At 47.0% G+C, this 25216-nt stretch overlaps 1 protein-coding gene across 1 annotated transcript in view; it reads left to right on the top strand.

Annotated features, from left to right (window-relative positions):
* The window catches only part of TMEM132E (transmembrane protein 132E), a 127928-nt gene that overhangs the window by 91081 nt on the left and 11631 nt on the right, over positions 1-25216 (top strand). The window contains exons 2-8 of the mRNA XM_074188951.1: positions 13464-14355; positions 16486-16632; positions 17069-17261; positions 18727-18870; positions 21389-21594; positions 22779-23061; positions 23376-23567. Coding sequence (XP_074045052.1) covers positions 13464-14355; positions 16486-16632; positions 17069-17261; positions 18727-18870; positions 21389-21594; positions 22779-23061; positions 23376-23567 — 2057 coding nt within the window. The remainder of the gene's footprint in view (positions 1-13463; positions 14356-16485; positions 16633-17068; positions 17262-18726; positions 18871-21388; positions 21595-22778; positions 23062-23375; positions 23568-25216) is intronic.

Here is a 25216-nt window from a genome sequence, read left to right as displayed (position 1 = left end):
TATACATGTACAATCATGTTAAACATATTTTCACATTAGTCAATTTGTGAGAAACAAAACCGAACAAAAGGGGAAAACTGAGAGAGAAAAAAACAAAACAAAAATGAAAACAATGTGCTTCAATCTGCAATCAGACTCCATAATTCTTTCTCTGGGTGTTAATGGCATTTTCCAGCCCAAATCTTTTGGAATTATCTTGGATCATGTATTGCTGAGAAAAGTTTAAAGGACTATCATAGTTGATCATCACACAGAGTCGCTGTTACCATGTACAATGTTTTCCTGGTTCTGCTCACTTCTCTCAGCATCAGTTCATGTAAACCTTTCCGAGTTTTTTTCCTGAAATCTGCCTGCTCATGATACTTATAGAACATCATATTCATATACTAGAACTTCTTCAGCCATTCCCCAATTGATAAACATTCCCTCAATTTCTTATTCTTTGCCATTGCATAAAGAGCTGCTGTAAATATTTTTGTACATATAGGTCATTTTCTCCTTTTTATGATTTCTTTAGGATTCAGACATAGTAGTGGTCATGCTGGATTGATCTAGTCCTCTTCTTTGAAGGATGCTGGTCAGGACTGGTCATATAACAATTACAAAATCACCTATCCCAGGGAGTCAGGTGGTGGAATAAATAGCGCACCAGTGCTGCGGTCAGGAGATCCTGAGTTCACTTCAGACACTTCCTAGTTGTGTGACCCTGAGCAAGTCCACTTACCTCTGATTGCTTCAAAAAAAAATTGCCAGTCCCAGGATTATACCTACATGTTACTGATAGCTTTTAGGAGTAGACTTGAACCCAGATCTTATGATTACCAGATCTGTGGTCTTTCTACCATTCTATGGGATCATTGCTGAGTCTTGAACCTGCAAACTTGGAGTCAAATTCTGATTCTGCCTGTATGACTTTGGATAAGTTCCTTAACCTCAGAACCATCATCTATAAAATAGTGGAATTTGAAGAGGTGACCTTTGAGATGCCTTCCTGTTCTAAACCTATGGTCTTTTAATCCTTTTATAGTGTAGGGGATCCATAGTATCCCCCATGGTTCACTGGCCTCTCTAATACTGTGTCTGGACATTGTTGTTCAGTCATTTCAGTCTTCCTCTTCATGACCCCATCTGAGATTTTCTTGGCAGAGAGGCTGGTGTGGTTTTGCCATTTCCTTCTCCAGCTCATTTTACAGATGAGAAAACTGAGGCAACAGTGAGGTGATTTGCCTGAGGTTACAAAGCTAGTAAGTATCTGAGGCCAGATTTGAATTCAGGAATATGAGTCTTCCTGACTCCAGGCCTGGTGATCTATGAACTGTGGTGCCACCTGGTTGCCTCCTTGTCTGGTGTATATATATATTCATTCCTGAATCCCTCCTATTCCAATTGGAGGACCTGGGAGACACAGGAGGAGGCAATTGATCAGATACTAATACCAAGTCTATATCATCATTATGCCGCATTTCATTGAGCTCTGTTATCATTACCATCATTGATCATCAATCTTATTCTTATTGCTCACTGTTATTAATATTCCTCATCCTCATTAATGCTATAAATCATTGTTATTGTATATTATTGATCACAAGCCGAAGAGGTCCTATTGCTCTATCCTCTTTGCAAAGATCTGGTGTTTCTGTTTAGACTCTGGCACACCCCCTCCCCATACACACACCCCATCCCTAGAAACCCTTCCCCCGGACCTCCTTCCTTGGTCACTTACAGTGTTACTTGCCTTCAAGGAACACCAAACTCTAATGAGAATTTTTTTTTAATTGCAAGTGATTAGTTTTAATTTGGGGGCAATTAGTGGGAAAGAAAGGAAGCATCTGATCTTCATTACAATTCATAAAGGTGGGCAATTCCCACTCCACCATCCCCTTCCCTTCCCCCTCCTCCTCCTCCTCCTCCTCCCCCCCCTTCTCTTTCCCTCCCTGCTATACCCTTCCCTTCCCCCCCTCCCCTCCCTCTATGCCTGTCTTTAGCCCTTATTCACTTGGCAGCTAACAGCTTTCAGGTGGGAGTCCCAAGTGAAGAAACTCAAGTTCTGATGCCATCACATAAAGGAATACACTCCCTCCAGGCATCCTAAAGGAGGTGAGATTTTAGCAGAGCATTGAAGGATGGTTAGAATTTGACTAAGTGGAGAGAGCAAACTGAAAGGAGGGCATTCTGAGCAACTCCCCCTCCTGTCCCTTAACTATAAAAAGGCTAAATCCTATCCCTTCATTTGATGAGCACCGTCTTGCAGACTGAAAGAGTCTACAGTATTGGCCAGTAGAGATGGTAGAAGCGAAGCCATCTGGCAGTTCTGACTCCCAGGCCCATCTTCAATCCCCTGTGCTCCAGAGAATCACAAGATCACGGAAGTAGAGAAAGAAAGGGTCCTTAGAGCCATCTTGTCCATTTTCCCATTTTTCTGATGAGAAAACTGAGCTTCTGAGACATTTGAGTGACTCTCAAGGCCCACATAGTCAGTTTTCAAAGGGATAATTGAACCCAGATCTTCATAACTCCAAGAATAATACTCCATCCACATAGTTAGTTGGTCTACCACCACCAACCCCCTTCCATCCCGAATTTTACAGATGAGGAAACTGAGTCTTAGAAAGGGGAAATAAGTCAGGCTATTAGAGTCTGAAGGGATCTGGTGACTATTCTGTTGCTTTTGTTTTGAAACATAATGAAAATGAGGATCAGAGAGGGGGTGTGTCTTGTCCAAAGTCACATAATCAGTTAGCAGAAGAGCCAGGAGCCGGCCCTCCTGAATCTGAGTCTGGGAGTCAGATGTATGTCTAAATTATCTGTGCAGGACCTTGAATGCCCACTAAAGAAAATGATCTCCTGCCAGGTTTTTACTCCCCATGCATTGACCCCCTCCCCCAACCCAAACCCCACTAAATTTTATGGCTGCAAATATGGCAGGATTAGCCCTAAAATAAGGGAGATTTATGATCTCAACTTTGGAGTCTGCTCATGAGAAGCAGGAATTTCTCATTCTGTGGCAGGCAGTAGAGATGGGGAGAAGACGGTAACTGTACCTTTGGTGTCTTGAGAGCAAGCATGTGGGGCATCTTAAGAACTATGAGTATACCTAGACATTGGCTGTCTCCAGGTCCCTGCATGCCCCTCAGTCTAAGGAATGGTTGCCCTAAAGGATACAAGGCCAGCAGTGCCCTTTTCTCCCAATCTAATCACCCCAGCATGGGTTTTGGGTCCCAGAAGGTTCTACCCTTCTCTTTCAAGACAGTGTTAGACAGAGTTAGATAAATAGCTCGATGGACAGGTATAGACAGGCAGGCAGACAGACAGACAGAGGAATGAATGAACAGACAGACAAATAAATAAAATACCAGTTAATTTTGGAAGAAGAGAAAATAGTAGGGATTTTTTCTCTGGAAAATGGAAAACTTTAATCTGCTTCATGACTTTCCTCCTTCCTTTGCCCTCCCCTGTGTAATAGGTTATAGGACTACATGGAGATGGGGAGATTGTCTTTTTCAGAAGAGGAACCAAAGAGATTTAATGACATAGCATCATAGTTTAGAGTTGAAAGGGACATCGAGACTAGTTCACCTATGCCATCTACCACATTCTCTAACTGAGGAAACCAAAGAGGATGTGACTTACTCAAGGTCACTCATGTAGTGGTGCAGAGGTGGGAGCCAAAGCCAGGGTCTCTAACCCCAGAGCCAAGGCTCTAGACTCTGTATCACGTTACTTTCCAAGATCACCTTGTCCTGGATTTGATAGCAGGTCATCGCCACCTAGTCCAATCCAGGCAGGGACTTTGGGGGTCATTCTTAGAGTCCCCAATTCTTAGCAGAGTGTCTGGGACATAAAAGGTGATTAATAAATGCTTGTAGCTTAAAGATGATTCCTTTCACATCACCACCTGGAATGACTTTGAGAAATCCATGAAATCAAGGCTCTTTTCTCCCAAAACAACAGCCCCTCCCCCCTCCCCTAGCATGGGGAAAGCAGCCAGGAAAGGGGGGGGGCAGTTTTCTCTGCACTAGGCAATTTAGAAGAGTTAGTGGATTTCTCTGCAGGTCACAGAATGCAAATTCTCCCTCCACCAACAGCTTCTTACATTAGGACGACCTGTGCTTTGACCAAGTAGTTAATATATTAGCCAGAATAGCAGGCGATTAGAGGGGATAATTTAAGGTTACAGCCTCCCCGGCGAGGAGCAGGCTGTTGACTGAGCTGTTTGGGGCAGGGAGCCTCTCTGATCTCAGATGGGAGGATTGTTGGAGAGAGATTTGGGGAGTTTGGTTCGAAGTGATGATTCATCTTGGGATGGGGGACTTGATCTACCCTGAGCAGAGCAAGCGAGTCCCTCCCCTTCTCTTCCAAGCTTTCATCTGACACTTGGCAGCTCAAAAGCTTGTCTTCTGGGCCTGGGTTCTTGGGTCACCAGGCCCTTCCATGACCAACAGCTTTCCTTACCACTCCCTTCCCCACCCCACCAGTAGGACCATGGAAAGAGTCAAGTCTACATGGTCTTATAAAGTACCCACTACGTGTGTGTCAGGGCTCTCAAGAATTAAATAAAGGCAAAGAGATACATACACAGATAAATGGGAAGACAGACATGTAGACATACAGATAGATAAATAGATGATAGACAAATAGACAGATTTAATAGACAGACTGATAGCTAGACAGATAAATACATAGACAGACAGAGGCAGATAAATAGATAGACAAATACTGACAGATAACTAGATACAGAGATAGATAATAGAAAAATAGATAGATAGGCAAATTACATAGAAAGATGACAGCTAGACAAATAGACAAATCCATAAACAGATAAATTAGATAAGACAGAGATACAGAAACTAACAGAAGAACAAATAGAGAGACAGTCAGATAGATACATAGATAGACAGGAACACAGATAGATAGACAGGAACACAGATAGACAGATAGATAGATAGATAGATAGATAGATAGATAGATAGATAGATAGATAGATAGAGGAGAAGGGTTCTACCACTTCTGGCCCTTGTCACTTTGGCTGTTACTTATGAACTTCTCTGGAACTCATTTTCTTCCGTAAAATGAAGGACTTGAGTTAAGTGTTACCTATGGTTTAAGTCTATGAGCCTTTCCAGTCTCCCAGAGGCAGCCTCCTCCTCTCTTCCCATTCTCTTCCTGCCCAGTGATAGGGACCTGATTTGAAAGGTGGGAGTATGGGGTAGTGGCAAGAATCAGGAAAAACTCGGATCCACTGCCACCTTCTACATCAGGGTCCATAGACTCCAAGAGTACATGAACCTGAATGGGGGGGGGGAGGGGGAGTACATTTTTAGTTTCCTTAGCTTCTCCTTGAAATCTAGCATATTCTTCAGTTAGGAGCATAGGCCACAAACCATGGTAGTGCTTAATCAAGTGCTTACTGACTGACCACAAAGGCGAGGGGCCGGGGGCTCAAGAAGGCTTCTTTTAAGAGATGAAACTTGAGCTGAGTCTTGAGAGGGACTAAGGAATCTAGACTGCAGAGGGGAGAAGGGATTGCATCATAGAAGAAATGTGAGACACATAAAGCCAAACCTCATAGAGCGGAGAAAGAATGACCTGTACCAGGATTAGGACTCCTGCTAGTTTGGCCGCTCGTTAGGGCATGGATGGTGCTAATGGATAATGTGACTTGAAAGGTCATTTGGAGCCAAATTGTGACTAGCTTAAAATGAGCAAACAGAGGAGTCTGTATTTAATACATGAAGCAATCGGGAGCCGCTGGAGTTTATTAAGGAAAAGAATGGCCAGCCGACTGGTGCTGGGCTGGGGAGGATCGTTTTGGAAGATCTCTTTCGCTACAGTATGTAGGATGAATTGGAGAAGGAAGAGACTGGAAACGGAAGGCAATTAGGAAGCAATTGTATTTATTCTAGGCTCAGGTGGTAAGTGGTGGCTTTGTGAGTGGAGGAAAGGGGAAAGATGCAAAGAAACGGAGTTCTCTGCTCCACTGTAGAAACACTGCTGATCAGAACCCAGAAGAACTGAATTACAGCCTTTTTCTGACCCACCATCCCCCTCCCCCCCAAAAAAAACCCAACTATGGTGCAGAGTGGTTAGGGCAGCAGACTTGAAGTCAGAAAGATCTGGATTCTGTTTACCTGCTGTGTGGCTTTAGACAAGCCATTCAACTCCTCAAGGCCAGAATCCTTATCTGTAAAATGAGGAGGTTGGACTCAGTGGTCTCTGAGTTTCCTGCCAGCTTCTAAACCTGTGATTCTGTAAGTTACTTGCTTTGTGATCTTGGTCAAATCACAACCTCTCCCAGCCTCAGGGTTTTTATCTGTAAAATGGGGGGGGGGGGGGAGTAAATGTCAGAATAACTGGTTTCTGAGGCCCTTCCAGTTCTAAATATATACTATATAATCCTTAAAGTTTCCTAGAGAAGAAAATTATAGCCTCCCTGTGTAATCCTTGGATATAAGGGAGATGTATTTGACTGAGTGTGTGTGTATGTGTGTGTGTGTGTAAGAGCAGGGAAAGGAGGGAGGGAGAAAGAGGAAAGGAGAGAGAAACAGAAGAGGAGGAGGGGAGAGAGAGACACATGGAAGAAAAGGAAAAGAAAGAAATGAGGAAGGTAGAAACAAGGAAGGAGAAAAGGGTAAAAGGACATAAAGAGAGGAAGGGAAGGAGGGTGGGGAGAGGGAGAGAAACAGAAGAGGAAAATGGAGGGAGGAGGAAGAGGAGGAGGAGAAGAGAGGAATAGTTAGAAGAGAATGAGGAGAGAGAGAGAGAGAGAGAGAGAGAGAGAGAGAGAGAGAGAGAGAGAGAGAGACTGTTTTGTTTATGCCAGTGTTTGTATGTCTCTGTTCCAGTGTGTCTGAGATGCACACGTAGTCACACACACACTCTCAGCTGCTGTTCTTGTTGTGTCTGGGCTGGTTCCCTCCTCCGCATCTGACCTTATAAAACATTCAGAGGATTTTTCTTTCCCAGCTCTTTTCCTCTTTGCCCTTTCCAGGCTCCCTGATGACTGAGGAACAATTGTATGACTTTCTATGCTGAGTACAAGGAGTGGGCACACTGGCACATATAAGTGTGTACATTTATTCATTCAAATTTTCATTCGTCCTTCCATTCATTAAAGGGAAAAAAATCTTTATAAAGTTCTACCCGTGTGTAAGGCATCATATGAGCACATGCATATTGACATGCTTACACACACACACACACACACACACACACACACACAAACTACCCAAGAGACTGCTGGTTAATACAGCAGTAACCTCAGCTTCCTGGATTTTCTTCTCAGTTTGATGAAAAGCAATCTTGAGAAAGTGGTAGAAATCTCCAAAGTTCCTCCAATTCAGTCCCCCTCTCCATCCAAAAGTACTTTGGATAGGGGGGCAGCTAGGTAGCACAGTGGATAGAGCACTGACCCTAGAATCAGGAGGACCTGAGTTCAAATATGATCTCAATAATTACCTAGCTGTGTGACCTTGGGTAAGTCACTTAACCCCACTGCCTTGTTTAACACACACACACACACACACACACACACAGCCACACAAAGTACTTTGGATAGGATCCAGAATCTGTTCGTCGTGGGGGACTCCTGACTGGGAAACTTTGTCTCTCGATCGATGCAAGTCAGCACCTTCTCTTCCCTTAATTATCTTAAAAACTTGTCTACAGCAGAGGCATCAAATTCATCTACCACACGCCCCCACTCCCAGTACTACCCCCACCAAGTTAAACTATAATTGAGAAATATTTACCAAAATAAATAAAAATACAATAGAACATGTTATTATGTGGTTTTGGTTTTCTAAGTCAATGTATGGCCACAGGGATCCTTATATATGATTCAGCACTTAATAAACATTTCTTAATTGATTGCTTTAGATTTGGCACCCCTGGAATATTGGCTTGTTTAGGGTCACCCAGCCCAGTTGTGTTAGAGGCTGAACTTTGATCTTCCTAGTTTCGAGATGGGCTTTCCCCACTACCATACCTCACCAAACACCTCCCAAAGTGATTTTACCAGGGCTTTGCCCAGTGACTTTGGGGAAATCAGTGAATACAGATTGATTCTACCTTCCAGTCCCACACACAATCCCCTGCCTCCATTCTCCCAGCCTTTGCAAAGGTTGAATGATGCTCTCCCTCTTCCCTACCATGCCTGAGAATCCCAGCCATACTTGATTCCTAGCAACTGTTAGTGATTTCTTGTTTTTAATGACACATAATCATTTATATATTTATCTCCCCACCCCCACCCCAAAGAGGCAATTATAAGAAGTGATCAGAGCGATGGGGAAGATATGAAGTGGAGTAGTGATTATGTGAATGTGGAGGAAGGGCCACTAGTGAGAGAGGCTTCAGAGGAAGAATCTGGGGAACTTGGCAGCTGCTAAGATAGGGGAAGGAGACAGATTGGAAGCAGACCTGGCCTTTCAGGCTAGCATGATTAAAGACTGTGGTGTCCCCAGTGGATATTGAATTAGGTGGACCACAGGGTCACAAAGCTAGACGTGGCAAGTCATCTAGCCAGTCTGAGCTCCTGGAGAAGGTTAAGGGATGTAGCCAGGGCCATCTAGCCAGAGGCTGGTCTTTCTGACTCAAAGGCCAGTTCTCTATCCACTCTACCACAGTGACTCCCCATGCATTCTACAAATAAAGAAAATTGACTTGCCAGCTGTTTTCAGAATTCAGTGTACTCCCCTTGCCCCCCGAGCATTCGCCACATGGCTCCAGAACTGGGCTGCCCATCTCCATTTTCACCTGTCAAAAGCTTCTCTTCTAAGGCATTTCTGGACCTTTCACTGAACCCCTAACTGTCAATATTCTCTTTTTCCTTAACATTTCCTGAACTATTTCATTGGAATCTTTCCTTTACGTCCTTCCCTCTAATTCTCTGCATATATATCATTTCTAACCTTGACCTCTTATCTCCTCCAATAGAGTGGAAGCTCCTAACAGTCAGCAATTGTTTTATCTTTCCTCTCTTTTCCTCAGGACCTAGCCCAAAGTCTATGACAGAGCAGACAGTTAATAATGATTCATTAATATTCCACCCCAGTCTTGTCCTCTTTTAAATGCTGAAAGATTGTGTGTGGAGGAGGGGGCAGGGGGGGAGAAGAATAAATGGGAAAATTCAGAAATGTGTTGTTCCCTTGAACAGGGCTCCAGGCAGCAAGGTGACACATTTATTAGAGAGTCTGGCCTAGAGTCAGGAGGACCTGAATTCAATTGTGACCACTTACTATTTATGTGACCCTGTTCTTTAACCTTATATGCCTCAGTTTCCTCCTCTGTAAAATGGACTGGAGAAGGAAATAGCAAACCCCTCCAGCATCTTTACCAAGAAAATCCTAAATGGAGTCACTAAGAGTCCTGACATAACAACAACCTTGGATTCCAAAGTCTTCACTTACAGTATCTTATTTGACCCTCTCAGCAAGTCTGGGAGGTAGTCAGGGCATATCTTGCCTTGCCCATTGTACAGCTGGGGAAACTAAAGGTCAGTTTGCAAGTGGTAGAGCTGAGACCAGGTCTCCTCACTCCTAGTCCTGTGCATTTTATACACACACACACACATACACACACACACACACAGACACACACACAGACACAAACACATCCCGAGGCACTCCAATCATTCTTACCTGTGTCACTGTCCCCCACTTCTTCCACCCTTGGGGAAGGCCAGGTATATTTATCCAATTCTTTCCCTCCTGCTGATCTGAGTCCATCTGGCCATCTCCCTTCCTTCAGCTGGGCCTGGCAGACATCCAGATGGTCAGACTAGAGCTTTGGGAACTGGGGATGGAGCTAAGGAAAGCTAAGTGCCACTTAGGAAGTACTAGGGTCCCCTGTGGGTGAATGAAATGGGGAAGGGTCACTGATTCTGACAATTCCCTTTCTCCTACCTTCCTCCCCCCACCCACAGGGTATGATGTCAGAGTCCCTAATGAACAGGAAGTGCCTGCTATATTACTGCAGCTGTTCTCTTTAGTCCCCAAAGAGAAAGGGAATGTGGGTCCTCAGGTCATGACCCCCTACTTTCTGCCATAGACAGACGAGAGGGAGAGAGAGAGAGAGAGAGAGAGAGAGAGAGAGAGAGAGAGAGAGAGAGAGAGAGAGAAGGAGGAATTAATGGATGGATGGATGGATGGATGGATGGATAGATGAAGAAAAGGCAGGAGGGAAGGAAGGAAATGAAGATAGATAAATACATGGATGGATAAACAGATGAATGAATGGATCGACAGATGGAAAGAAATAAGAAAAGGAAGGAAATGTAGGTAGATAAAAGAGGTATTAGGCAATTACTTTGTTCTGAATCTAGGCCCTATGTTAAGACCTGAGGGTACAAATACAAGGAGATAGGAATGTTCTGACCTTCAAAAAGCATATTTTCTAATGAGGGAAAATCCCACTTAATGGTGAGATGAAAAGGGAAGGATGTCTGCCCATGGGGACAGGACCATAGTCCCTGCATTCCTGATGAGAATAGAATGTCAGGTGTCCCCCCCCCCCCCCCCCCCCCCGTAAGCCCTAGGTAAGGAATCATCAGGCCTGAGACCCTGGGGAGGAGGCAGAATAGAATGCTCCTTAAGCCTCAAATTATTTTTCACTCATTGATCCTCTTAAATGTTCTATTTTAACGGCCCCTCCCCAGATTTCAGCCTCTTGAGGGCAGGGACATAATGGATGCCTCATAGAAGCTGATTGAATTAATTAAAGAGAGAACATGTCCTCTGGGTGTTTCTTCAAGTAATTTAGCCTTGGAAATGTTATCAGATACAGGAGACAGGAGATGAGGGTCAGGCCAGCAGCGCTGCTTAGAATGGAAGTTTCTTTTATCTTCTTCCCCTTTTGCCCCAACCTGCTATGTGCAAGTGGGTGAGTATACAGACATAGAGAGGAGGGTCAGAGACAGAGAGAGACAGAGAGAGACAGACAGACAGAGATGGAAAGACAGAGACAGAGAGAGAGTCTCAGTCAAGGCTATTCTCACAATAAGGATATCTCTTCTGGGCAGGTTAGGATCTCAGAATTCAGAGCTGGAAGGAATTGGAGAGGCCATAGTGCAACGCCCTTGATTCATATTTAGGTTATAAGTCTTGTGTTTGAAACTGAATGCTCTGACTCAAAATGCATCAAGTTTGTGCCTAAGAGTTCTATACCCACTGAGTGCATGTCATCATGATCCCTCAACTTATGCCCCTTTCCCTACTCTTCCAATTCACCCCAAATCATTCTCAACTCAGACATTAATTTTCCATTTGCCCCTGCCCACTTGTGCCCCCTGACCCTGCAAAAAAGTAAGGCCTCAGGACCAGGAAAAAAAACCATCACACCAGTCATTTGATAGAGCCAGATTCTAAGACAAACTGGTTGGTTCTTGTCCTTCATTATGGAAGAAGACCAAAATGACATCACACATTTGAGACAAATGACAGTGTATCCCACTGTGGCTGATCAGACCAATATAGGCTGGGAATGCTCTTCCCACAGGTTGGGCACAAATAGTCCATGTGAACACCTGGGGTGGGTCCTCTAAACTGATGTAGGTCACGTTTCCTTTGAGCTGCTTCCATTCTGCCTTCCTTATAGAGTGCAGCCCCCTCTCTGATGAGGGCACACCATGCTGGGTGGTCCTGTGCCAGGATCTCCCATCTAGGACAAACTGAATTGTATGTATATATGTTTGCATAGTGCTTTAGAATTTGCAAAAGATGTGTTATATACTGAAGATACTGAAAAATACTGAAAATACTGTATTAACTCAACTGATTCCACAACCCTGTATTATGATTATCTCTATTTTATGTATAAAGAAACTTAAAATGGGAATAAAAGTTAAGACATAGAAGTTAAGACACTTGTCCAGAGACACACAGCTAATAGGTGCCAAAACTTGGGGTCTTTCTGCTGTCAAATCCTGTGGTCTATTGACTTTACCACCTCCCTGCTGAGAGCAGAGAGAAGGAAGGGGGATGGGGGAATGGCCTACCCTAACTGTCCCTAAATGATGATATAAGTAAGAAGTGCAAGTGTTGGGGGCCCCTGGAGAGAGGGAGATCCTGGACCCTTTAGAGAAGGATAAAGAAGGAAACATTTCCCTTAATGTTACCTCTGGGTATTTGTGGCCAGTTTGGGTTCAGAACTACTTAAATTCTTGCTAAAAAAATCTCAATTTTTCTCTCCCTGAACACCTCTCCCGCCAACCAGACAACATTAATTACAGGCCGTACATTATGTAAGTCTTGCAAAAAAGACATAATTTACTTAAAATAGAAATTCTGGGCAAATAGTAGGAAAATACATTAAGCAGCATTCTCAACAATGGTCCCCACCTTTCCCTGTGAGTCTCTTGGGGAAAATGGTGTTGGCACCTATTTTGCTTCTCTGAAGTTTATCCTGCTTATCTTCAGCATCCCTGGGAAACATTAATCAACCCTTCACTGACTCTGCCTCGGGTCACACAGGTATTAAATGGACCGAGTCCAGACTGGAACCCAGGCCCTCTGAATCATTGCTATTTTCGCCTCACAGATCTGATTATTTAGGAGACTTTGTTAGGTGGTGTGAGAATGATTACTTAAACTAAAATGGAAATCCTGCTTGGGGAGGGAGGGAGAAGAGGAGGGAGGTGGATTTGGTTGAGTCTGAAGAATGACTCCAATGTCCACAAGGAAACAGCTAGCTATGAGCCTGGGGTGAGTGGAAGGGAGAAGATACAGGAGTGGATAGGTTTGCTCACGCCTGACGAATTCTTCTTCTTCCTGGCCAGGGATCATCTTTGGCCTTCATTAGTGAAGAAGACCACCCCATCGGGAGGTGAATTGGATTTGAGTGAGGGGTGCTGTGCCTTTGATAAGGGAGGGAGAAGACTATATCTATATCTATCTATCTATCTATCTATCTATCTATCTATCTATCTATCTATCTATCTATCTATATGTATATATTCGTAGAAACCAGACTCAGCCGCACCTCCTAACACTGAGTCAGGGGAGCCCAGGGAGCTCTGACTAGTGCCAGGGTTCCATAAGCCAACTCTACCAGCACCTTCTCTGAAATTTAGTCTTTTTTTTACTTTTTTCTCTAGTTTTTGCAAGGCTTAAAGAGACTTGCCAGAGGCCACTGATCTAAGTCCTTATGAAGTGTCTGAGGCCGCTTTTTTGCACTCAGGTCCTCCTGACCCCGGGGCTTAAGTTTAGTGTCATAGAGGAGAGATTAGGGGACTCGTCCGGGGACCCCCGCCAGCCTAGGAAGCGGCTCCTTCTCTCTCCACTCCAGGCCCCCCTGGGTCTCTCCCTCGGATCCTGGGCTCTGCAGGGGCTCCCATAGGCACACGCCCCCCCCAGGGCCACGGCTCCACCTTCACCAGGCGCCGGGGCACCCCTGGGAGAATGGGGGCGGCGGGCGGCAGGCGCCCGCCGCCCCCTGACGGGCCGCGCCCCTCGGGGCTCTCTTTGCAGCTTCGGGGCGCTCCTCGGAGCCCACCACCCCGCCGCCCCCGGGGGCCGGCCCGGCGCTGCCGGTCAGCTACCGCCTGTCGCACGCGCGCCTGGCCTTCTTCCTGCGGGAGCTGCGGCCGGAGCCCCCGGCCCCGGGCGGGGGGCGCGGGCCCCTGCGGCGCTCCGAGCCCTTCGTGGTCTTCCAGGCCGAGCAGCCGCCGGTGCTCAACGTGTCCCTGGGGCCCTTCGGCGCCAGCCAGGCGGTGGCCCGGGAGCTGCTGCAGCCGCCCGGCGCCCTGGACGTGCCCGGCCGGCTGACGGTCAGCTGGAAGGTGCGGGCCTTCGTGGTGCGGCCGCGCGTGGCCGCCGCGCGGCCGCTGGCCCAGGTGCTCTTCTACGTGGCCGGCCGCGACTGGGACAACGTCGGGGCCGCCGAGCGCCTGCCCTGCGTGCGCCTGCACGCCGTCCGCGATGCCCACGAGGTGAGGGGCTCCTGCCGCCTCAGCGGGGCCCTGGCCGCCTGCCTGGCACGGGCCGCGCTGCCGCCCGCCTGGTTCGGGCCGCCCGGGGCCCCGGAGCCCGAGCCCGGCGGGGACAGCCGCCAGGCCGAGCTGTACTACCGGCTGCACGCGCCCGACGCGCACGGGGGCTGCGCCGCCGAGGGGGCCCGCCGGGCCGGGGGCGCCGCGGCGCGGCCCGAGGCGCCCACCCAGTACCCGCTGCTGCGCATCGGCAGCATCAGCCTCGTCCGCCCGCCGCCCGGGCCGGCCCTGCAGGAGCACCGGCTGGACGGCAACCTGGTCATCCGCCTCCCCGACCGGCCCCTGAAGCCCGGGGAGGTCCTCAGCATCCTCCTCTACCTGGCCCCCAACTCGACCTCCTCCAGCCCGGGCGTGGAGCACTTCACCCTCAGGTACATGCAGGGCCCCTCGCGCCGGTCACCCCGGGGGTCCCCCCGCAGATGAGGAAACGGAGGCTCGGAGGGGGTCAGCCTCGTAACGGCCAGGGGCGGGACGGGAACCCGGCCGAGCCCGTCGGCCGGCCTCTGGACCCAGACTCCGGAGCACGTGGCTCTCCAGGGAGCCCCGGAGAGCCGCGAGGGCCGGCTCCGGCCTTCAGGAAAGACCTGCGGCCTTGAGGCTCTGCTTCACCTTTAACTTGCATTTGGGCCGAGCACCCTCATCGGGATCCTAGGGATAATCTCGCTTGTCCCACCCAGGTCTCGGCCCCCTCCCTCGGCCCGTTGTTTAAGGTTACTGGAGAAAAAGGGGGGCCAGAGTTGGACTTTGGACCGGGAAGTCCAGGGTGGGGAATGTGAGAGATGCTGCAGCAGCAGCAGTGCCAAACATTAATGTAGGAGTTAAAGTTTACACACACACACACACACACACACACACACACACACACCCTCCTGGGGTCTTCATAACATCACTGGGAGAAAGGTGCTTTTTATCTTCATTTCACCAATGGGAAGCCTAATCCTCAGAGAAAGTGAATGGTTTGCAGAGGCTCTCCTTGAATTCAGGTCTTCAAGTCCAACGTTTTATTTACTGAACCCCCCAGCTGCCTGTTAATGGGAGGATTGGAAGAGGTGAGGCAGACGACCACTGGGACCTGAGAAACTGATAGGGGTCCCCAGGGTGCAACGTTCCCCTCCTGCCTACCTCTCCCGGGCTCCAATAGGTGGATTAGATGCCGGGGTCAAATTTTCTTTCCATATTCATTAAGCGCCATTGGGAAGTTTCAAGGTTTATTCTATTGACTTCTGTTGACTGAGTGGGCTAGTGAAAGGTCACGGGAATTTCCTTGTCCCTAGAGGGGTGAACAAGAGAAGAAGAGTGAGGTTTAGGAATTAGCTTCCCAGAGTGAGCTTCCACATTTTCCCAGAGTGTCTCAACAAATTGAAGACCCACTGGTGCATGGTCCGCCCTTCACTGGCTTCAGATGTCTTAGAGATGCATTCCACACCAACGTGGTCCCATTAAATGTCCTAACTTTCGAAAGCCTTCCAGAAAATGAGAATCCCAGACTGAACTGCCCTTATGAATAGATCACAGTCCCATAAGGACGTCTTGCATAGCAAGAACTGGAGGAGACATTCAAGGCATTAATTAGTTTGATCCCTTGGTTTTGCAGCTGAGGAAAACTGAGGCTAAATAACTTTCCCAACATCACACAGGTAGTATGTGGCAAAGAGAATAAGTTTATATGGAGTGACAACATGGACCAGACATCATGCTGAGCATTTTCCAACTATTACCCTGGTCGATCTTCCCAATGACTCTTTTTATCCACATTTTATATGGATACTGAGGCAAACAGAGGTGTGATTTGCACATAGCTAGTACATGTCTGAGGCTGAATTTGAACTCAGGTCTTCCTGACTCCAAGCCAAGAGCTAGTTCTTTTCAATACACTAGTTAGCAAGAATTTAGACCCATATGCTCTGACTCCAGTACCAGCATACTTTTCACTGAGGGGTAGAAGGAAGGAAGGCCCTTTTCAGGTCACCCACACACACAAAAAAGTCTCTCTTCATCCAAGAGAGAGCCTGAGATACCACCTTTAGTAATTTACTCCTCTCCCCACCTAGTTTAGCCTAATGAGATTTTAAACTCCTTGAGGGCAGGAAAAGAGCCCCTGAAGAGCTACCCTGAAGGGTAGCTTTGAGCTTCATAGGTGATTAGTGAATATTGGTTGAATTGGATTGTAAATAAAGAAGCATCAACACTAACAAGTTTATAACACTTGAGTGTGAGAAAGCTCACCAGATACTGCTCCAAATTGAAGAATATTTGAGGCACTTTCCCTGGACCCTTGGAGGTGAGAGAATCCCTGCACAAAGAGGATAATTGGATTGCCTTCCCCCAGGCATAGGGAATACACTTCTGAATCCAAAGCAGAGTCTTGGTCCATCCTGCCTTCACCACCAAGTCTTACATTAGGGTTCCATGATGAATGCCGTTGCTTAGTGACCTCTAAAATTGGAAGGAGCTTTGGGCTCCGTAGTGACCCTAGTCTCTTCTTCCCTCTTTGTCCCCAGGGTGAAGGCCAAGAAGGGAGTAACCCTGCTAGGTACCAAAGCTCGAAATGGCCAGTGGCAAGTGACTTCAGAACTGCTCACAGGGGGAAAGCACTCGACTGCTACCGTGGATGTATCCAGAGCTCCAAGTGCCCCCTTGCTCCCCAGGTCAGCCCCAGTAGCCATCTGAACTTCCTGGAGTGTGATCCCCTGTTGACACTTATCAACCTGTACCCACTGATGGTGGGAGGTTAGGGGAGAGCGCAGGAGCAGGCAGAAAATGGCAGGGAGGAAAAAATATGAAGCCCAGATGAAGGCAGAATCCAGAAATCCTGGCTGCCAACAGGAAAGCTTCTGTGACCATCACAGGCGAGAAGGTAGAGAAGCAGTAGACAGAGCTGGGAAAGCTTTGGTAAAGTCAGAGGTTGGGTGAGGGGACAGGATTGGTGTGATTTTACTCCCAATTATTTAGTTTTAAGGGTCAGGGAGATTGACTCACCACCACTTAGACTGCTCTCAGGGCTTCCCCATCCCACTGGGGAAGAAAGACCCCAGGCCCTTCTTTCTCATCCTTTCTGCTTCCCACCTCCTTCATATCTGGCAGGGAGATTGAGGGACCCCTGGAGATCCTGCAGATGGACTTTGAGATGGAGAACTTCACCAGCCAGTCCGTGAAGCGACGGATCATGTGGCATATTGACTACCGAGGCAGGAGCCCCCTGCCCGATCTAGAGAGGGCAGTGACTGAGCTGACCGTCATCCAGAGGGATGTGCAGGCGATTCTGCCCCTGGCCATGGTGAGATGGAATTGTGTCTGTAATGCTGTTTCCTAAATGAAGGATCTCTCCCTGGAATCTGCAGCCAGGGTGCCCTCATGTGTGTCATACATATTTGTACATGATCACACGTGTCTTTTGATGACGGAAAGTCCCTTGAAGGCAAGAGCTGTTTCCTTGCTGTCTTTGTATCCAGAGCATCTGTCATTGTATTGAAGCCAGAGAGGCGGCTTGATAAATGATTGCTCATTAATTGATTGATCAGGGAATGTCTGTAATTGTGTGATCACATACATGCCCTCACCACTGTGTGTTTAACTGTGTACTTATGGTTATGTATGTATGATTGATGAGTGTCATAGAGGCAGTGTGCTACAGTGGAAAGGTCACTGTCTTTGGAGTCAGGGGACCTGGGTTCACATTCTGATACTGCCATGTGCTCTCTGTTTAACCACAGACAAGCATTTAATCTTTGGGGCTGAATTTCCTTTTATAAAATAAGAAGATATGACTATCGACCCTCAATGGTTTTTTTTCCAGATCCGTGTGTGTGTGTGTGTGTGTGTGTGTGTGAGAGAGAGAGAGAGAGAGAGAGAGAGAGAGAGAGAGAGAGACCCCCAGAGAGACAGAAAAAGACAGAGGAAGTGAATGTACTTAGAATAAATGACTAAGTTTAGGAGTGACTGAGTGAATTGGTGAAACTATATCTGACAGCAATGTTTAATATTAGTTCAATGATTACCAAGCCCTCCAAGTGAAGAAGCATTCCGCTAGAGTAAAGAAAACAAAAACCCAGCAGCAGCAGCATATTACCTGGCCTCAGGGGCTTACAGTCTAGCAGAGAGAGAACCACAAATACACAGAGAAAGTTATGACTCCTGGGAGAACATGAGGGCAAAGGATCATAGACACAGAATTAGACCTGGAAGTGACTTTGCTCTCTTTAGAAAGAGATCCAGACCAGCTGATCCAGGAAAATGGAGGAAAAAAGGATTTCTTTTAGCTGGGGGGATCTGGGAGCATTTCACAGAAGAGTGGTTAAGAGGTCATTTCAGCAGTTGGTGATGCCGTTGGGATGTGTCCAAGGCATCGGGGATTGCTTGTGTAAATGTCCTTTGGAGGGATCGTCATGGAATGGGCCACTTATCCAAGAGGTCAGTTAGGAGGCTGTCTCAGTGATGCAATCGTGAGGTGAGACTGAATGTATTTACCTGAGAATATGTGAGTATGCATCATGTGTGTATCTAAATTGGTGAATCTGAACCTGTATGTCAGTGCAAGGGGAAGGGTAGACACACTTGATTTACCCTTCATTTAATAAATGAAGACCAGAGGGGAGGCGTGTTTAGAGTGACGGAGGAAACCAGAAGGGAAGACTGATGTAGTTCTTCTCCAAGAGGGTAGAGGAAATGCATAGGTTGGGGGTCTAGATAGAACCATGCCAACCTCCTTTTATAAAACATTGTCTCCGTCATTCCTGCCACAGGACACTGAGATCATCAACACAGCCATCCTGACTGGCCGGACGGTGGCCATACCAGTCAAGGTCATTGCTATAGAAGTGACAGGCCAAGTTCTGGATGTCTCATCCCTGGTGGAGTGTGAGTCCAACAATGAGGACATCATCAAGGTGGGCACTGTGTCCCTCAAGGTTCCCCTAAGGCCCCAGTGTTATATCAGTTTTCGATAATATCAAGGACGGATTCATTTTGGGTAGAGCTTTGGATGGCACAGTAACATCTTGATGGAGAGAAGGAAAGATGGAATGACGAGATTTGCATGTCCTCTGTCTTGGGTTGGAGAAAATGTATTCGTTTTAGTGGATTGTTTTATCATTGTTTTTTGTTGTTCTGAGGAGTCTTGAAAAGCTGCTTGGAGGAGGTGACCTTTTGAAGATGCGTGAATAATGGGGGAGAGGTAGTTTGACAACACTTCAGAGACTAATTGGAGAGAAGTTCAATTGAGGAAAACTATTTACAGTAGATAGAGGACAGAATTCTCCTTTCTTAGCTTCTGAATCCAACATGACAGTGAATTAGGTAAAGGATTTAGAGGCAGGAAGACTGAATTTAAATCACTTTAAATAAATAATGTAATCCAAAGTTAACTTCTTTGAACCTCAGTTTCCTCATCTGTAAAAAAAAAAAAAAAAGAAAATTAGCCAATCATCTCTAAGGTCCTTTCCAGTTCAAAATCTATGACTCTCTGTAGCTTCCTTATCCCCCATTCCTCCATCTCTGATCCATCCATAAATACCTCAAGTTGCTTCCTTTAAACAAGATTATTGTAGGTATAGCCTGTCCTCAGCATTCCAGGGATGTAGGAGGCCCAGCTTGTGATAAATCATTTGTCAGACTACCTCCAGGGGGCCCCCCAATTTATCCCTTCTTGCCCAGTATGGAAAGTGGATTGGAGGCATGCAGAGGAAGGGGTGGAGAATGGGGGCGGGGAGTAAATGGGGAAGTGGAGGAATGAGGGAAGAAGGAGGGAAGTTGGCTTAGGCCTCTTACCTGGGGACCAGAGAGCTATGATTACGGTGTCAGGGTTCCTGGCGGGCTCCATAAATCAAAAGATTACATGGCTGGATCTGTTTTCTGCTCCTGTAAATAATTCAGCATTAAGGAGAACAGAAAAGGGGGGAGTTGTGGGTTTTTGTTCCTTCTTCATCCTTCTCACACTCTCTCTCTCTCTCTCTCTGCTGCTGCCTTCCCTCTCTCCTCAATCTTTCACTCTCCCTGGGATTGAAGTGTATGTCATTCATCTCATCCAGAGATGCTCCTGCCTCCAGGAAGGATAATATTAAAAGCTAATATTTCATATAACATTTTAAGGTTTTGTAAAGCACCTTACAAACACTAGCTCATTCTATCCTCACAACGACCTTGGGAAGTATGTGCTATTATCATTGCCATTTTACAGAGGAGGAAACTGAGGTGTTAGACAGTGGTTAAATGATTTGTCTCATAGTAAATGGCTGAGGCCAGATTTGAAGAGGGGACTTCCTGACACCAGACCCGGCACTCCATCCACTGGACTGTCTAGCTACCCCCCAAATCATCCCAATGTAGAGAACTGTCCATCCTCTCAGGCTCAAGCTCTCAGGAGCAGAAGCCGGGGTAGTTTGCAGGGATGTCACTGTTTGTTCAATGGCTTCTCCTTCAGGCCCTTGGGGTCTCTTGTAGCTAAGAGAAATTTCTTGAGGTTCAACCAACTGATATCTATGGTTACAGAGCTCAGAAGGAGTAGTTAAAACAATAGGTTCCCTTGGAACCTGGAACCTTCTACTCCCAACCCTACCACCAACCCATCCAAGTGCCCATTTCTAGAAAATAGAGTAGATTTTTTTTTCAAAAGTTGATAGTGAAATTTGCCTAAATCTGGAATAGATTTAGATCTGACTTCAAATGGGCAAATAAGCTACTTTGGCAGCTACCTACCCTACCAGCCCCTCTTCCAACCACTATGGGATGATGTCCTCGCTTATTTAGGAACTCTGAGCTAACAGTCCTAGCACTCTTGGAGGTCAGGGAGGGAGAGAAGTTGGAAGAAATCCAGACCAAACATTCTCCCCACTCCTTCCACTCTCCTCTTATCTGTCCCTGAACATGTCTTGTGTATGTTTATGTGTGTATATATGTATATGTGTAGGATTTGAACTCAGATCCTCTCATTCCAAAGACCATGCTCTTTCCTTTGTCCTATGGATAGTCTAGTCACGGGGATGGTGGGCCCTCACTGACTATTGGTCTGGGCAGTCAGCAGTCTTTTGGGAACGTCTCCTGGAGGAATCTGCCTGCCTTTTGGGATCTGCCTGCTGGAGGAAAATGAAGCCCAGGCAGAGAAACAAAATGAACCAGAGTAGAAGCCAGGGTAATTTGCAGGGATGTCACTGTTCATTGGCCTCTCCTTCACGCCCATGGGGGTCTCTGCTTCCTCTCTACCAGGTTCCTCTTTCCCTCATCTCTCCTCCAGATGTCCTCCTCTTGGTCTAGCACCCCCTTGCCAAGCCTCCTCTCTGCCAAGTCATCTACTCCTCGGATCCAATCACTGGGCTTTATAGGAAGCCCAAGTTCTTGATTGTCTAATTCATGACCCTACTTCTCTTCCTTTCCCTTCTCTTTTCTTCTCTTCCCTTCCCTTTCCTACAGGTGTCCAGCAGCTGTGACTATGTGTTTGTGAGTGGGAAGGAGTCACGGGGCTCCATGAATGCACGAGTGACTTTCCGATATGATGTCTTGAGCGCCCCCCTGGAGATGACTGTTTGGGTCCCCAAATTGCCCTTACACATTGAGCTCTCTGATGCCCGACTCAGCCAAGTGAAGGGCTGGAGGGTACCCATTCTCCCAGACAGAAGGTACAGGCATGATGTCCAGGTGGGGTCCCAAATGGACCTTGCTGGGTTCCACACTAAGCCTCCAGTGTATTCACCAAGATAGACTTATGCATGCGCAGACACACACACACAGACACACACAGACACACAGACACACACACACACACACACACACCAGTCAGGGGCAGGCATATACTTCCCTTTAGTCCTGTATTGATATTCAAAGTCGCATACTGTCTATACCCACTCTGAATTCCTGGGGTGGGAAAAATCCAATAGGAAAATTGGAGAAAAGACAAGAGAATGTTGAAAGGGAAGCAACAAAGAGGGGAACCAAGTCAAAGAAACAAAAAGAAACAGAGAGACAGAAAGATAGAGAAGCAGAGGACATGGAAGATGTCTAGAGGGAAGGAAAGAAAAGCAATATTCACAGGATTTAAAATGGGAGGAGGAACAGTAGAGAGGAATTCAAACCCCTCATTTTAGAATGAGAAGAGGCTGAGTGGTTGCCCACAACCACATGATTCAAAGCAAGGTCTGCGCCCAGGTTCTCCTACCTGCAAATCCACAACTCTTTACATCATCTCTCCCTGTATCTCACGCTATTGAGAGAGATGCCAAGCTGGTCAGACCCTTGAGGCTGGAGTAGAGGACGCTGGCTTGATTGTTCCTCTGGGATATTTAAGTGAAAGAAGGGAGACATGGATAACCACAAGGGAAGAGGATGCATGTTTGGCCAGGGAAGGTGAAACGTGGCCTCCTAGAATTAGAGTTGCAAAGAACCTTAAAAGCTGTTCGGTCCAATCCTGGAAACGCTGGGAAGGAAAGGAAACAAAATCTCCTAAAAGAGGATGTTTTGTTTAGAGTGGGTAAAACCAAAGAACAAAAGGGTGAGGGGCCAGCAGCCCCCTCCCATGATTCCCAACACAAGAGATTCTATTTCTTTAGAGCTCAAGCAAATGGGAAGGCCCATTGGGGGAAAGTGAGATCATACAGAAAAAAGAACTACTCAGGATATGTGGAGAATCTAATGGGATAGGATTTAGCCCCATTGGCCCCTCATATCCCTGCCCTCTTCACTTCCTTTCCTCTTTCACAACACGCACACACACACGCACACACACACACACTTATATGTCCTCTAGCAGCACAGGCTGGGGACCAAGGATTCATCCTCACTCTGCACTCTACCTGTTTATACCTAGGTCTGCTAGGGAGAGTGAGGATGAGGAGGAAGAAGAGGAAGAGAGGCGGCAGAATCGGGGATGTACTCTGCAGTACCAACACTCTACCCTCCAGGTCTTCACCCAGTTCCATACCACGTCCTCTGAGGGCACTGACCAGGTGGTCACCATGCTGGGCCCTGACTGGCTGGTGGAGGTGACCGACCTGGTCAGTGACTTCATGAGGGTGAGTGACCCCCGAGTGGCTCAGCTGGTGGACAGTAGCACTTTGGCTGGTCTTGAGCCTGGGACTACTTCATTTAAGGTAGGATGGAGCTCCCCCTCCACCCCAACCCACCCCAGAATCCCCCTAACTCAGCCCCCCTGTAGAGGCAAAGGGAACTCTGATGTTGACTCCCAACCCCGCTGGTGCAGACCCTGCAGGCTCCATGCACCCTGTCCCTCTCATAAACATATTCTTGTTTCCTACCTCTGAAGCAATGAGCAATAATCAACAGAAGGATCCTTGTTGGGGGAAAGATGGAGATTCCGGTACAGACTGGTGTTGAACCAACTCTCCCTTTCCCCGCACTCGTCCCTCGGCCTACGTTCATAGCATCCAATGTGCTCCTTGTCTAGGTTGTATCCCCACTGACCGAGGCTGTCCTGGGAGAGACGATGGTGACCGTGACAGAGGAGAAGGTCAGCATCACAGAACTCCGAGGCCAGGTGGTGGCCAGCCTGTCCCTCTCCCTCCACCCCAGTCCTGGGAATAGTCACACCATCTTGGCTACCACGGCAGCCCAGCAGACCCTCAGCTTCCTCAAGCAGGTGAGTAAGTGGTGGGATGGAAGGGAAAGACTCTTGAGAGATGCTGGGGACCTCTCAGATTCCTACCCTCTGCCAGTTGGGTCACCTACAAGTGGTACATTATTTATCCTTCCGCCATTGCTCTCTCCAGGCTCAAGAGGGGCTCAGATGTGGGGAATTTAACTACTTTTCTCCTCACTTCATTGCTCTGTCCTGGCTGGGTGATTATGGGAAGTCTGGTCATTCATGCTTCTGGACTCAGTGCCTGGAGAGTGCTACTCCTGGAAACTTAAGAAACCTGTCCTCAGGTTTCTGGGGACCAGACACCTAAGTTCCCTAACTCCATGGACTCCTAAACCCTAAATATAGCTGCTCCCCTCTGCTCCCTAATCAAGAGCAACAGGAAGAAGGAAAAGGGGGATGGTGGAGGAAGGGGAATAAGAATTGTATGCAAAAAAGCTAACCAAATACTGTGTAGAGCAATGGATCACAGGACCATCGGCTTAGAGCTGGAAAAGATGTAGGCAGGATGTGGAAACCATCCCTCTTTTACAAATGTGGAAACTGAGGCCCTGAGAGCTTAAGTTAACCTATATTACTTGAGCAGGGAACTCAGGTTATCTAAATTCTGTTGCTGCCTCTGACTTGACTCAATGTGCAATCAAAGGCAAATTCCTTATTCTTTCTTTGAGAGAATATACTATTTTTTGAAAGGAAGCAATTGAGGGACGGCTAGGTGGCGAGGTGGATAAAGCACCGGCCTTGGAGTCAGGAGTACCTGGGTTCAAATCCAGTCTCAGACACTTACTAATTACCTAGCTGTGTGGCCTTGGGCAAGCTACTTAACCCCATTTGCCTTGCAAAAAAAAAAAAAAGGAAGGAAGCAGTTGGGCTGAGTTGTTTCTAAAATCCCTTCTAGGTCTGATGGAGTTTACAATTATTTAGGGTGGAGGTGAGAAGGCCAAGGAGAGTGTGATCTAGAGAAAAAAGGAGATAATAACAGTCCCCTCCACATAGGAAGGCACATAAAAACAGATTTTCCTCTATCTTCTCCAAAGCAAGACAAGGAGTATGAGGCTGGGGTGGCTTAGGTGGCACAGTGGATAGAGCACCAGCCCTTGAAGTCAGGAGTTCAAGTTTGACGTCAGACACTTAAAAATTAATTACCTAGCTGTGTGACCTTGGGAAAGTCACTTAACCCCATTGCCTTAAAAATAAAAAAAAGTTAAAAAAAGAAGTATGAGGCTGATGCTGCAGGATGAATTATTTGAGTTAGATTCCATTAAGAAACTGGAGTCAGGAAAGTGATGTGGGAAGGTTTTGAATGAATGGATAGTGAATGAAAAATCATTTATTAATTGCTCAACTAATTTCTGGGAATACAAACAGAAAATACAAGGTGATCCTTGCTTTCAAGGGGCTCATCCTCTCATTGAAAGACAACAGATAAGAGAATTCAACTGCAGAGCCAATATAAAGGCCTGTAAATCCTAAAGGGATAGACATGATGTGAATGGCAGGGTCCAGGGTCCTTTGAATGCATTGGCAGGTCAGTCTAGTGAGTGGGGGGAGGGAGATCCAAGCATAGTGAGACTTATATCATGGTTGAAGGTGAGACAGATTACTAAAAAGGGTAGTGGTTGCTGTTGAGTCATTTCAGTGGTGTCCAG

This window comes from Macrotis lagotis, chromosome 5, assembly GCF_037893015.1.
Source record: "Macrotis lagotis isolate mMagLag1 chromosome 5, bilby.v1.9.chrom.fasta, whole genome shotgun sequence".
Taxonomy (NCBI): domain Eukaryota; kingdom Metazoa; phylum Chordata; class Mammalia; order Peramelemorphia; family Peramelidae; genus Macrotis; species Macrotis lagotis.
This window is presented reverse-complemented; position numbering and strand designations above follow the sequence as displayed.